Below are 15,481 nucleotides of genomic sequence, written 5' to 3' on the forward strand. Positions count from 1 at the left end.
AGTTCACGGGAAAAGTCAAAGATAAATGTCGCAGAGAGAAACCCGGTGAAGCACAGGAGGTTTCAGTGGAGCGGTGAGGCCTGAGAACCGACAGGGAAGTGAAGGCGTAAGCCAGTGACCGAGAGTCAGTGTTTCCAGAAGTTTAGTTGTGACGGAAGACTGGGCGTCCGCGTACGCAGGGAAGACCTGGGGTCCGCGACTTCTTTTCAGGAAGGGCACCGGAAGCACGTCTGCAGGCACTGGGCAGGAGGTAAGTAGAGGACAAGTGTGAGACACCAGAACGGGCTGGCTAACCGAGCAAGATACCATCTGCGACGGGAAAGGAGCAGGTAAGGGATACAGGGTGAGGGAGCAGTTCTGACTCTGAAAGGGCGGGGAGGACGGGTGGGAAGAGAAGCGTGCAGACGGCGGAAGGCCAGCACGGTAGGAAACCTTAAATATTTCTGAGCGGAGGGCACGGGGTCCACACGGCCCAGCTGCTCCCGGCTAGCCTGGCTGATGGGTGGACCTCCCCATCCTTCCCCGCAGAAAGTCTTCTCCTCTCCCTGCTCCCCTTTCTCAATATTCTTAAGCCCAGACACCATCAACGAACGCCTGGAGAGCCTGCCCCGGGCCGTGCACCGTGCAGGGCACCGGCGTCTGGGGACGAAACACAAAGGGCTTGTAAGCCAACGAGGAAGGGGGTCAAGAAACCAAACACTCCTTACTATGGAAGTGTGGGAGCACAGGACACAGGACAGCGTGAGTGGCGAGGGCGACAGGAAAGCAACCTCAAGGACGGACGCCGTGTCGAGCCCTGAGGTACGTGGCAGGGAGCAGCGACACAGGGGGAGGAATGGACCCATTCTGCGTGGCGGAGACAACCTCTGCAGAGCCCCAGCACCGGGGAGAAGGAACGGCTGGCACCCGAGTGGAGGAGAGAAGACGCCGGAGACCAAGGGCGACCGGCACGGACCATTTTCCAGGTCTTGTTAAAAAACGTACGCTTCACTCTTTGGACGACGGGGAGACGTTCGATGATTTCAGGCAAGCCAGAGACGAGCCGGACCTGCGCACGTGAAAGCGTCACCAGGACGGAGACAAGACGGAGGACTCGGACGGGAAGGCCAGCGAAGAGGTACGACAGCCACCCGGGGGAAGCGAGGCGGCCACGGAGGAACAAGGAAGAAGGGGCAGATCTGAGTCGCGGGCTTCCTGAGTCACCGAACTGGTCAACCGTGCGGACGCGGGCCCCGCTCACACAGCGGTCTCTGCGGGACGAGGAGCCGTGAAGAGAAAACGACGAGGGGGCGAGGGGTGCGGCCCGGCACCTACTGCGCCCCCCGCCCCCGCGGCCCCGCGTGTGGGCTCGGGTCAGGCCTGCGGTCCTCTGGCGGTCACCGGGTCGCCCGCAAGTGCCAAGGAAGACCTCCCCAGGGGGGACGAGGGAGGACGGTGCGGGACGCCGAGAAGGAAAAGCGACAAGAGGCGGAGAACGCCTGTCGCCCTGAGCCTTCGCAGCAGGACCCCAGGGGGAGCGGGCAAAAGTGGGCCCCTGGGCGGGAGAAGCCCGCGGGGACGAGGCTGGGGACGGAAGCAGGGCTCGGGAGCAGAGGGGCGCGTGCTGAGGCAGCAACAGGGGGGCGCCCGGGTGCCGGGGAAACGGCCATCAGGACCGCGACATCCAGGAGCTTGTGAGGAAAAGAAGGAACGGGAAGGGGGAACAAGTAAGGGAGGGCAACCGAGACCGAGGTGGACGAGACGACGCTCAGGTGCGCACCGCAAATGACTAAGCCGCCAGCACCCAGCACCGCGCTCAGCGTCGGACAGTAAAGAAAGACAGAAACTATCTCTGCGGGAGAAAGGCAGCAGACGCGTTCGTTTAAAAAAATAACGAGAGGAGAAAATAAAAAGACCCAAATGAACTGACGAAGTTCCTCGGGACTTCTCCAGACCACCTCGCACGTCTCTCCCCCTCCGCCATTCTCTGACACCGGAGGTCAACGAGACACCCACGGGAACTGCGATCCTTCTGTCCCCAAATTACACGAGAAGTTCTGAATGAATACACCTGCAGATTCTCTAAGGAGTGATTCATGGCTTTCCTTCATCCAATTAGTAAAGCAGTGTCTGACTTTAAAAAGGTCAAAAAGCATGGACTTAGATTTTCAGAGCAGTCCATCAGGATACATTTATATGCCAACAAATCAATTCAACCAACAGAATGAGAATTCAAATAAGCCTCCACAAGGACAAACCTTTGGTTTTTCAGCAAATCTCTCTTTCTAGTCTTATGTATGCTTCTATTTCAAACGGTCCTACGGAATACTAAAAAGATGACCATGTCCAGGGTTGTGTCCTTTCTTTGGGGTTAGTGGAAGAAAACCATAGGAAAAGAATATATTCATTACTAAGTGAGAGAAATCAATCTAAAAAGCTACATACTCTATGATTCCAACTCCACGATATTCTGAAAAAGATAAAACTATGGAGACAGTAAAAAGATCAGTAGTTGCCAGGGGCTGGAGAGAAGAGAGGGATGAGTAGGTTGAAAACAGGATTTTTAGGGCAATGAAATTACTCTTCATAATATTATTATGGTAGATACGTATCATTATACGTTGTCCAAACCCAAAGTGTGAACCATAATACAAGCTATGGACTTTAGGTGATTATGATGTAGCCGTGTAGGTTCATAAATTGTGACAAATGTGCTACTCCCATGGGCGGTGTTGATAACGGGGGAGGCTATGCCTGTGGGAACAAAGGGTATATACAAAATCTCTGTACCTTCCTGTTACCTTTACCGGGAATCTAAAACTGCTCCATAAAAAAAAAAAAAGAAGAAAACAAAACAAAACAAAAAAAACAAACAAAAAAGGAAAGGTGAGGGTCTTAAAAAGTACCTGGAAAAAAAGAAGGCATATTCTATTAGTCATTGCCGGAAAAACTAAAGAAACAAAACCTACAGGAGTTTGCATTCTAGAAGAGAAAATAAAGCAGTTAGAAAATGAAGCACCCAAGGGTAAGACATAAAATATGCAAATGATATACAATCTGTGCCATCTGAGGAGATGCAGAAAAAAGCTAGATGAGAAAAGGTCTAAGAATACTCAGGAAAGGTTGACAGAATCCTGACACTGACTGAACTTTTAAACAGGACCAAGAGGGTTTGTTAATTAAATACCCGGGCGCCCACTAAGGCACTAGTAGGTTCTATGGGAGACACAAGCCCCAGTTTCTGCCCTCAAGGGGCTTTCCATCTTTCTGCTTCAGCTAAAATAGACTCGAATGTCCCGTTCTCAAGGCTAGAGCTGGATGGAACAGCCAGTGATGTTCAGGTCAAGCCCCCTCATCCGACAGAAGAGGAAATCAAAGCCAGTGAGATTAGCGGAGGGTCTCCCAAGTGAGAGCGCCAGAGGCAACAAAGCCTCCCTTCCTAATACAAAACACACACGTTGTGCCGCTGAGAGACTCTGGTGCAAATTACACCTCTTCAGAGTCCAGGCCTAGGTCCTCTCACTTCTAAACCGGAGATGATGATGATACTGACTTCTCAGGCAGGTACCATTCCTTTCCTTCCCTTTTTTCTACTCTACCATAGCTGCTGAATGATGCAACCGAAGGAAAATAGTAGCAGCTAAGCGACAATCATACGGGGGTCGCAGGCACTAGAAAATAAAGGGCTCCACGTAGGCCGACGGGTGGCAGAAGGGAAGATGCGGTGATAATACCAGGACACAATTTTTAACGCTAACACATTAATGACACGGTCAGAAGTGATCGAGTTAGAACGTGAGTTCTTAGGGGAGAAGAGAACTGGAAGAAAGGTATGTTTAACGTCAGTCAGGCACTCCAAGGTTCCAGAACAACTCTGCGCTTCATATCAGCATGCAAGGAGGCCATTACGGGCCGAGATTACAAGGAAGCACCTTTCCTTTCTTTTTCTCTCGTTTCTCTTTCAATTCTCCTTCTCGAGGCCCACTGTCCTACTTCCAGACCCCCTTTCATCTTCCTAACAACATAATAAATAAGAAAACCTAGGGCCTTCCTACTCAGCCACACGCCCACTGGTCGCGAAGGGAACAGATACAGCCAACATAAGGATAAAGGACACGGGCTTTGCGGGCAGATCTCGTTCAAATCCCAGCTCCACCCCTAATTCAGGTTCCTGAACCTGAACATCCTAACCGTTTCCACTTCCTAAGCTGTTGTAAGAACTACATGAATGAGCAGGTACAGAAAAATGCCTCGCACACAGAAGAGCCCACCAAGTCACAAATCTCAGATGCCCCCTTCCCTGTGAGATCGAAACCCCAAAGAGGAACCCGCACAGCTTCGTCTAAGCTCCCAGGTGGAGACGGCCCGTAAGTGCGCGGTCTCCAGGGTCTGCCCTGCCCTCTACCACCTACAGGCTGGGAACCTTGTGAGCCAGGACTCCTCAGTCCCCGACCCAATGCCTGGTCCACAGGAAGCTTTCACTATGTGGTGGTGGAACCCACCCTCCATCAGCCATGTTCTGTTCCTTCCACCAGACAAGAAGGCGTGGTCTGTCCATGAAGAAAACCTCAAAGGATGAGCTGTGGAAAAGGAAGACACCCAAAATATTCACAACCGGACGATCGTCTGTTACGCACACAATCATCATATCCGTGCAGGTCTCCAAACCCTCTCCAGCTGGACGTGTCTGCGTGTAGGTCATCACGCGGGGGAGCGAGGCTTCCCAAAGCACACCTCGTACAGAATAAAACAGCACTTTCTGTTACTATACCCCATGAAGCAGTCGCTTTCGGCAGTCGAGAAACCTCTGGTTATCTATTAACTTACCTTTTCGCTTCCGGCTGAAGGCAGGGGCCTAGCAGGAGCATCGGGACTAAAGGGTTTATAGCCCCACCAGCAGAGCCGAAGGTGGCACCTGAAGGGTCATTTATGTTAGATATTCCTATCTTACCTTCTATGAAGCCACTTCGCAAAACTGCAAACCTGTGACTTCCCTATCACGCACACATTTCACACTACCATCCAAAGACTCAATAACACAGCTGCAAATTACTCGAAAGCTAATGTTTTCTACATACACAGAATCATTAAGTACCATCGAGATCTGATATAAAAAGTGAATATTCACAAGGTAAACCAAAGAATGCTACACAGTCATCGACATGAACTTTTTAAATAAAAAGTACGGTCCAGAATCCTCCATAAAAAACTCCACGAAGAATAATTTTTAATTAATTAACGTTCTTAAGAAATTATCCTGACAGCTACTAACACTTCCTTAACGGTTATGAATCCTCTGCATTCCTCCCCCAGGAACGAATCCCTTTATGAGTTCGTTCTAAAGAGCTGACGGGGACGTACCGAAAAGAAACGGGCTTTAGCGCCAGGCACGCCAGGGTGAAATCCCTGCACCACCATTTACCACCGCAGCCTCCTTCAGGGGCCCGCTGTCTAACCACCGAGTAACTGACCTCACGGGACTGTGGCGCGGGTTAAACAAGATAGAAAACAGAAAGCATCTATGGACAGTCCTTACACTCTGTGCACTATTTCCTGGAAATTAAACATCCACCTTCCAGAAATGTTCGTCCTTCCCCCACCTTTGCTCTTCCAAATGAACATCCGCATACGGCCACTGCTTTTGACTCCACGCCCAACCCAGAGGGGCAGCAGGGGGAGTCGCCCACTCAGCCCCTTACAAGTAAATACGCTCGCTAGGTTCAGCTTTCCGTTCCGCCGTTCTCTGGCACTCTCCAAGCCTTAGACAATCCAAGCGACTCAGAGTTGTAAAGGTTCCAAGCCGCATCACGAGCAATTTACATGGAGGTAAATGGTCCCGGGGTCCATTGTTGCCTTGGAGAACAATCCAAAAGGCACAAACATCAGTCTCTATCTCTCCCCCAAATGTGTATTTCCCTAACCACCCTTCCCAGATAGGCTGACGTTGCAGGAGCCTACTGACCTGCCAACCGTATACAAACTCAAACATTATCACAGGTTATCTGCAACAATGTGGACCCACCAGCAACACGGCTGCCCACGCGGACGTGGACACATGCCCATAAACCACAGAGTCCGATGAAGACATTATCTGACACCGATGAAAAGGAAAACTAACCTACTAGTCAAAGACTGATGATAACCCTCTGAGAGGATAAAGGAAAACTCTAAGGTGGTGTTTCTACAGCTTTACAGTTCTGTCTCAAGCGTTATGAAAAGAAAGCACTTCAGGAGTGCTTCCCACGGAACCGTGCCATTTTCTCAATGACTTTTTTTCCCAGGCAAGGCAAGAAACGCTAAAGCACTTTAAGTTGTATCTAAACATCAACAGCTTCTGTTAACGCATTTAACATTTTGAAAAACAGATATTCTAGAGACACTTTAATGCCCCGCTGATTTAAAAAAAAAAAAAAAAATCTTAAAATGTCTGTCAAGTCCGGTAACTTTGTTTCCATAAACAAAGCTTCTTTAAACGACTCTTGTTTTTGTAAAGCCAGCAGCCCAGGTCCGTCAGGTAGAAACTTCAAAGAAGGCACACAGCCACTGAGCAAGGGCCGAAGCAAGCGCAGATACGCTATGCTGGTGACAGCCTGAAAGGGGCCTAAAAGGATAGAAAACGAGGAAGCGAGCCTAGAAAGCATAATGTAACTTTGTTTTTAACACAATCCCTGCTGCAAAATTACTGCGCGGAAGGCTTTTATTTTATTTTATTAAAGACACTCTATGGCAACCTTGTCTTGACTAATGGAACTCAGCACTCTTTCTTGTCACCTTGCTGAAAGCTGCGCTCATTTGTTCCAAATCATGGTCAGCCTTCAGACGGCAAATTTTTCAAATACGGATGGGGAGTGGATGAGGCGCTCTTTGGAGATGATTCCTTATGTAAAAATTCAAGTTTCAGATTTTAAAAACCGAGCCTCAGGGGAGTACCAACATAGTTTACATGGAGTTACATGGCGTATCCACGGAGTTATGTGCAGTTTATTATGGTTTGCATGGAGTTACCAGGAGTAACCAACATAGTTTACTCCCTTGACTCTTCCCCTAATTTTCAACTACGCAGTAGTCATATCGCAGGGTCAAAGTTCTCAGTATTTTGTCCTCAGCATTAGAAAAAAAGACGCTATCCCATTGTAATAAATAACAGACAGTGACAATAATGTTTAAGATTTCATGTCTTTAATAAGCATCAGCTCAGACTAATTATTTTAATAAATCCACACACAGATGCAAAGCTACCAGGTGATTATGAAGATAACTATGATGCAAGTTACAACCACACACATCTAGGAACTATCACCATTTTCCAGATACGAGGACATGGCCAAGTCTACCCATTTTTTCCACTTAAGGAGTTAACCACGAAGATGGTAAGTAAGCGAATAAAAGAAAGTTAACTTCTGGTTCACATTTTTCCCCAGGAACATAAAGTCAGAAGTAAATAGTACAATCTAAGAAGACTTAAGTTTGATTAAAGCTTAGTAAGTTTAATGCCACTTGCTTTTGATGAGCAAGCTGGTTAATAATTAAATAAATGAAGATAATCTATTCAGGATGGATTGAAACCACGACCATAAAGAATCTTAAGCACACTGCTGACATTTTGTTGTGCTGTAAAACACAGTCTGTTCTACGTGATCAAGAAATGTTAAGGAAATCAGTGCTATACTAAAGCAAAAGAACTAATGTTGTACTTAGCATCTGAAAGATAATTACTGCATCGAACTGACTATATCTACAAGGTTTTGTATTTTTTGGCTTCCTAAACAATATTGAATTACACATTAACTTAAGGGGATGGACTAGTGATTCCCAGCATGCTTTCTTCACACAAAAGACAGGCTCCCGAACCTATCTTCCATCCACTGTGCCCAGGTTCCTGTTTTCTCCCCAAGGTGGTAATTAACCAACCAGTCTACTGGCACCATCCCTACTGACCAACAGCGAGACTTCTTGAAGGCCAGGGGTTTAGTCTCAGACTAAAGCAAAGATCCACAGAGGGTTTAAACCTTAACTAATCACCCATGAGGACGGTTAACAGACCACTCTCATGTGACGGTATCATGGGCTAGGATGTGAAGAAGGATTAAGAGTCCTGGACAATGACCAAAAAAACACAAGACGTACTATTTACCGCAGACGGAATCCGATAGAAGGGGATAGAGAACAGAAAGAAAATAAGAGACCAAAACGCCCTGAAAGTGACTTGTTCAGAAAGCTGCCTCTGAGCTGGGCAACGAGTGGGACCTCAGAGTTGGGAGCCGCACAGGAAAGTAGTTAGGCCTTGAAAGAAATGAGATCAACAGAAAGAGCCACGATGCAAAGCACACACTTGACAGGTTTCCGAAGACCCTCAACTCTTTCAGAAAGGTCCTCCAGTCCAAATGAGCCTCTACTATTTCAACACGGCAGATGTCACGGTGCCACGCTTCTTCCAGGAAGCCTGCAGTCCTTCTCCTTCTAATACTTAACACTGGCAGCCCGGCACTTTCTGGAAGTCTGAACAACAAGTCACATAAGTCTATGTTCTTTTCCTCTGTAACATCCTTAACTTCAACATAATCACACAGATGTCCGAGATGTGGGGCTCCTGGATGGCTCAGTCGGTTCAGCGTCCAACTCTTGGTTTTAGCTCAGGTCATCATCTCACAGTTCTTGAGTTCAAGCCCCACATCAGGCTCTGCACGGGCAACTTGGAGCCTGCTTGGGATTCTCCCTCTCTGCCCCTCCCCTACACACACACACACCCCTCTCAAAATAAACTCAAGAAAAAAAAAAAGAAAGAAAAGAAAGAAAAAGAAAGAAAAAAAATGTCCAAAATGAAAAAGATTCAAACATATATAATCCCATATCATTTAAGGCTGAATCTGAAAGATGGTTCCTGGGGGGGCTCAGTTGCTTAAAGCCTCCAAGTTTGGCTCAGGTCATAATCTCACGGTTCATGAGTTCCAGCCCCGCATCAGACTCTATGTTGACAGCTCAGAGTCTTGAGCCTGCTTTGGATTCTGTGTCTCCCTCTCTCTCTCTGCCCCTCCTCCGCTTGCGCTCTCTCTCTCTCAAAACTAAACATGAAAAATTAAAAAAAAGAAAAGAAAGATGACTCTTGGGGCACCTGGGTGGCTCAGCTGGTTAGGTGTCAGACTCCCAATTTCCGCTCAGGTCATGATCTCATGGTTTGTGGGTTCGAGCCCCACACTGGGCTCTGTGCTGACAGTACGGAGCCTGCTTGGGATTCTCTCTCCCTCTCTCTGCTCCTCCCCACTCGTGCACATGTGTGCACATGTTCTAAGATAATTAAGTAAATAAATAGATATTTTTTAAAAAAATAAATAAAAGATGATTCTTTTATTCCTTTAAAAGATAATTAACTTTTAGGGCACCTGGATGGCTCAGTCAGTTAAGCGTCCAACTCTTGGTTTCCGCCTAGGTCATGATCTCACAGTTCATGGGCGTGAACCCCACATTGGGCTCTGTGCTGACAGCCTGGGATTCTCTCTCTCCCTCTCTCTCTGCCCCTCCCCTGCTCTCCCATGCCTGGTCTCTCTCCTTGTCGCTCTCAAAATAAACTTTAAAAAAATAAAAATAAAAGATAATTAACTGTTTTCCTTTGGATGATAATTTGTGTTATTTTAGGCATTTTAATTAATGCCTTATTAAGTGAGCTTGCAGGTTTGAGTCATCGAAGTAAACCACCTGAAGTCAGAGTCCTACCCTAAGTAACTTGGAAGACATCTGTTAAAAGTGGCAATTCTCATCCTGGAATGAATGAACTGTATACAGCAAGCCAGAGGACAGAGTCTCTATTCTAAATTGTCTTAGCCCTCAGCTTAAAGCAAATAAACCAATCTCATAAAGCAGTATCTACATATGCCTGCAGATGCCTTTTCTGAAGTCATGAGCCAACAGCTTTTTCAACAATCTGACACCCTGACTTTTCTTGGACCACTCTCCTAGCACAAATATCCAGTGACTTTGGCCATCATGACTTTGGCCAACCTAGGGCCAGAAGGGTCATTGTTTCTCTAGCTACACCTCGCAGGTAAAGAAGTTGAAATGATGAAACCAGTTGTCTAAATACAACCACCAAGCTCTGTAAAATACTGTGCATTTACAAAGCTGCTGAACAGCCATAACATCACTCCAAAGCAACAACAAAACTTTCTATGGGAGGCTAGGTAGATGTGAGTTCCATCCCACGGACTGAGTTCACCCCAGACTTCGTGCAGTGAAGTTGCCAGCCCAATATCAAACATCTTTAAGTGAAAGAACCAGAACAAAAACTTCAATTTTCTCAAATCAGTGCCTCTTTCCATGACACAACATTACAGGAGTGTTATGTACCGGGGGCAGGTTCGGGGGGTGGGAATCAATCAAGGGACTACCTAAGGAGAAGCAACACAATTTGAATTTGGATCCTGGCTGTGTCTGCGCACAGGCCTTGAGCCTTACTCCTGTCTCCTAGCTAGCCTCACGCCCTACCTTGCCTCGCAACCCCAGCGAATGCCGCTTGCTGCTGTCACTCAGAACTACCAGTGGCACCCCAAAGGGGCTCACTCGGCCTTCCTGCCTCCAGACATGGCATTCCCTCTGCCTGACACACTCCCCACCCATTTCTTCCTCTAGTTTGCTTCCAGCTGACCTTTCAACTCAGCTCAAATGACATCTTGTTCAGGAGCGGACCTCCCTGGTGCTCTCGGAGCTCTACGATCACCTGAGATCATGGCACTGTCCTGGTTGATTCTGTCATCTGCCCCCTTCCCTTAAGTCCTGGAGTGAGGGGTTGAGGGAGAAGGTGACTCATCTCCCCTGGTTTCTGACACGTGGAACAGGCACTCAGTAAACGTGTGTGAACAAGATGAATCAAAGGGCCAATACTCAGGAGTAGCCAGCCCCTGCTTCTGGGGTACAGAACCTCGGACAATTCAAGTGGAAACCGTCGCCCTCCACATTCACTGTAGCTACTCGGGTCCCCTTCCCAGCCTGGCTGCTCTAGAATGAGGCCGGGAGAACACCACGCAAGCCGAAGCACTGTCACCGAAGGGCCATCCACGTTGGGTTCGTGGGGCTTTTTTGTTTTTGTCTGATGTTCCTTTCAGCCGGAAACCCTTCGGTTCTTTACACATTTAGAATCGTTTCCGATTGTTATTTTGGGAGGCAAAGTGACAGCCACAGTTCGGGAGTATTTCCCAGGGGTCAGACAGCATAATCGTGAAGGACTGGGAGCTCTGGGGGGCACCGGGGTGGCTCAGCTGGGTAAGGGTCCAACTCTTGATTTCCACTCAGGTCATCTCATGGTTTGTGGGTTCGAGCCCCACGTGGGGCTCTGCGCTGGCAGTGCGAAGCCTGCTTGGAATGCTCTCTCTCTGTCTTTGCCCCTCCCCTGCGTGCTCTCCCTCTAGATAAATAAATAATCAATCAATCAATCAATCAATCAAGAAAAGAGTCTAAGCTCTGAAGTCTGAGTTCACATGTGTCACATGCCAACAGGGTCTCTCTGGGTAAGTCAGAGTGACCCTAAACTACCTCCTGCCAACGCACAGGAAGCAGGGTGCCTCCGGTCAGCATTGGCTCCACAAACTCCGCCTGAGCTCCAGCCGCGCCCTCGCCACCCCGCACAAGGTGTCCTCTCCCCGTATCACCCGCTGGATCTCCTTCCCAGACCTCAGCACTACCTGAAAAGAGTTTTGCTTTGCGGCTTCGTCTCCCCTCGCGAGAAGGTAAGCACTATGACAGCTGGGGACCTGTCTGCGGTCCATTCCTGGTCTCTCCAGGGCTCAGCACGGAGCGAGCACACACGGTTTACTCAACACCTCTGAAAAGTAGGAACGGGCAAGCCTGACGCGGCCCCCTCTGCCCCACGACGCTTACACTGCAGTGGAGAAAACACACGGGCGGCGTGAAGCCTGGCGATCCAAAGGGCCCCGGTTGGCCACAGGCACACGTGGCGCACTAGGCTTCCTCCGGCTCGCCCCTGCCCCCCACCCCCCCCCCCCCCCCCGCTGCACGGACGTGAGCCCCGGGCACGAGGAAGGCAGAGGCAGGCAAGCTGGGCCACGTCCCATCAGAACCGCCGAGGGGCTTTTCGTTCATTTGCGCAGCAGACGTCCCCCGGGCTCCCGACGAGCGCCGGGCACGCAGCGGAGAAACGGCCAAGTCCTGTCCTCATGGAGTTTCCCTTCTAGCGTGGGAACGCAGCACACGAGTGCGTAAAACTGCCCTCGGAGATGGTGTGAGCGCCGTGCAGACGCGGAGCAGGGGTGTGACGGGGAAGGGCTGCAGGTGTCCGCCGCGGGGCGGGGGAAGGGGGGCGTCGGAGCGGGCCTCTCGGGGGCGGCGACAGGTGGGCGAACCCCGGGCAGGTCGGCCCCACGGGAGGGGTGTGGGGGGGGGGGGGGGAACAGCTGACCCTCGGCCGGAAGAGCCCCTGACCGGACGGCGTGCACGGGGAGGCCCCGGCTGCCCGACGGGCTCGGTGCGCGGGGCGGACGCGCCGTCGGGCGGGGCGGGGACCGCGGGCCGCGCGGGGACCCACGTCACCGCCGCGCCGCCGGGGCCTGCGGGCGGGGGCGCGGGGCGGCGGGGCCGGGCCCGCGGCCGAACATGGCGGGCCTCCGGCTTACCTCGGAATTTGAGCTCGTGCTGCGGCTCGAGGCTCAGGACCTGCTCCACCTTCGCCATGTTCCTCAGCGGCGGGGCACCTCTGGCGGGGAGACCCCTAAGAGGTCACCTGAGGCGGGAGGCCTTAATGCTGCGCCCCCTTTAAATTTGGAAAGGGGGGGCCGGCCGGGATGCGGGCGGGGGTCGTCCACGGGGTGCGCGCGGGGGGGGGGGGGCGGCCTACGCGGTGCAGGCGCAGGGGCGGAGGGCGAGGGCGAGGCCGCGGTGCCCGGCGAGCGCACGGCACGCACGCACGCACGCAGCGACGCACGCACGCAGGCACGCAGCGGGCTGGCCGGTTCGGCCCTGCGCGCGCTCGGGCGGCGGGAAGCTGCGCGCGCGGGGCCCCTCCCGGGGTTGTGCGCAGGCGCGGCGTTGGCCGCGGGGCGGGGCCACCGGGAGGCAGGGGGCGGGGCCTCGTGCAGGTCTGGAGGCGGGGCCGGGCCGGGCCGCTCAGCCCTGAGAACAGTCATCCCGGAGGTTGTTTATTCGGGACACGTGGGAGCCAGCCATTGTGTGAAGTGCTTTACTCCATAAGAAGAAACTTCCACTTTTCCCTTGCTTGTGTAGTGCCAGGCACTGGTAGAGACTTTGAATAATAATGAAAGTACTATTTATTCTTATTATAAACATGTTTATAAGTGAATGGTGTGTTCTAGGCGCTGTGACACATGGCAGGCAATAAATATACAGTGAGCTACCACCATTGCTTGCTTCTTTTGTGCCACTCTGCTGAGCGCCTTCAATAACAGCAGCATCGAATGTAATGAAAACTACTCTCCATTAAATGTTTACCATGTTACAAGCACATGCTGCATCCTTTCTTAATAGACGCAACCAATATTTACAAATACAAGGATCAGAGAAATTGACCTGGTCCCTACCCTCCAACTAGAGTCTGTTGGAAGGACAGCCTTTGGAAAGATAACCACGCAAATAAACTATGCTATTAAAGATTGCTGGGAACCCAGATCTGCTCAGCCTCCAAAGTGGACACTACATTAATGCCCATTTAAATATTATGTCCTTATGTAATGTTCGCTACATAAAATATGTGTTCTTACTAGTCTCCTATATGTATACACATGTAGAGGAAACAAACAGCAAATAGTTAAAGTTGGCTTTACTGTGGTATTCTTTGTAGTATTCCTTCCATTTTTCCATACACTTGAAATTTTTTGTAAAAAAAAGTTTTTAAAAAGATAATCTTTGTCTTTTAACTAGAGCATTTGGTCCATTTACACTTATTATATTTACTAATATATATCGGGATTCATTTCTACTGTCTTATTTTGTGCTTTCTATTTCTAAAATGTCTTTCTAAAAACATGCCTGTTTTTTTCTTTTTCCTCTCCCTTCTTCTTTAGGGCTGTTTTTTTTTTTTTTCCTCTTTCTCTTTTTCTTCTTCTTACACACTATTTCTGCTGTTTTCTTGATTACCCTAGAAATTGTGACATGGGTATTTATGAAAGTCCAATTTTTAAAATGCCTTTACCATGCTCCCTTGAAATCTGAGGACTTTGGGACACATTAACTCTAACCACCCATCCCCCAAATTATACGCCTTCATTACGGTGTATTTCAGGTTTACTTTTTCCTTTTCATGCCATGAGTCATTACTAAATTGTTTTAGGGGCGTCTGGGTGGCTCCATCCGTTAAGCATCCAACTCTTGGTTTCGGCTCAGGTCATGATCTCACACTTCCTGAGTTCGAGCCTTGCATCAGGCTCCATGGTCTCAGCACAGAGCCCGCATGGGATTCTCTCTCTCTCTGGCCCTCCCCTGCTTGTATTCTCTCTCTCTCTCTCTTTCAAAATAATTTGCTCATCTTTTCTTCTTGCATCTCGGAACTTAACAACTAGGATCACATTCACTTCCTTGTGACTGAAGTACATTCTTTAAATTCTGTTTCACGGAGAGTTCGTTGAGGCAAACTCTCTCCGTTTTTGTTAATCTGAAAATGACTTTACTTTGCCCTTGTTCTTGAAACATCCGTTGGCAGGCTTTTGAGCGACAGGTCTCTCTCAACACCCCGGAAGGTATCATTCACGGGTTTCTGGCTACCACTGTTACTGTTGAGATCCCAGATGACAACCCCATCGTCCCCTCAAAGGTGATCTGTTTTTCCACCTATTCTGGGGTTCTGCAGTTTTACCATGATATAGCTTTTTATTTATTGTCTTAGCCCATTCAGACTGCTATGACAAAATGGCATGGACTGGATGCCTTAAATAACATTGACTTCTCACAGTTCTGGAGACTGGGAAGTCCAAGATCAAAGCGCAGCCACTCCCTGTCTGGTGAGAGCCCACTTCCTGGCTCACAGCCCGACATTTCTCCTGCTCTCTGGGGCTCCTTCTAGAAAAAATGCTAATCCTATTGACCAGGGCTTCACCCTCACGACTTCGGCTCCTCCCACAGGCCCCACCCCCTAACACCATCACCTGGGGGATTAGGTTTCAACTTATGAACTGGGGGAGGATACGGATGTTCAGTCTGTAGAGCATGTATCCTGCTTGAATTCGCAGGGTTTTCTGAATTTGCCGTTGGGTATCTTTCATCTGATTCTAGAAAATTCTCAGGCAACATTAGAAATTCATTTCATTGTTGTAAGATACACATAACATAGAATTTACTAGCTTGACTGTTTTAAGCGTGCCGTTTGGCGATAGGGAATACGTTCACATTGTTGTGAGGCCACACCACCATCCATCTCCAGAATTCTTCCTCTTGCAAAACTGGACCTGCACACCCACTAAACAGCATCCCCCCCCCCACTCACTTTCCTAGCCTCGTGACCCCCAGTGTCTTCTGGCTTTTACATTTTCCGTTACCTGATTAACCG

General features: G+C 49.5%; 1 protein-coding gene across 1 annotated transcript in view; it reads right to left on the reverse strand.

The window, feature by feature from the left end:
- The window catches only part of VAPB (VAMP associated protein B and C), a 57,951-nt gene extending 45,121 nt beyond the window's left edge, over positions 1-12,830 (reverse strand). Inside the window, exon 1 of the mRNA XM_053890104.1 lies at positions 12,600-12,830. Within this exon, the coding sequence (XP_053746079.1) occupies positions 12,600-12,657 (58 nt within the window). The 5' untranslated portion in view covers positions 12,658-12,830. The remainder of the gene's footprint in view (positions 1-12,599) is intronic.
- Between the last annotated feature and the right edge of the window lie 2,651 nt (positions 12,831-15,481).

Source organism: Panthera pardus, unplaced genomic scaffold (assembly GCF_024362965.1).
Source record: "Panthera pardus isolate Hobbes unplaced genomic scaffold, ASM2436296v1 HiC_scaffold_25, whole genome shotgun sequence".
NCBI classification, from domain to species: Eukaryota; Metazoa; Chordata; class Mammalia; order Carnivora; family Felidae; genus Panthera; species Panthera pardus.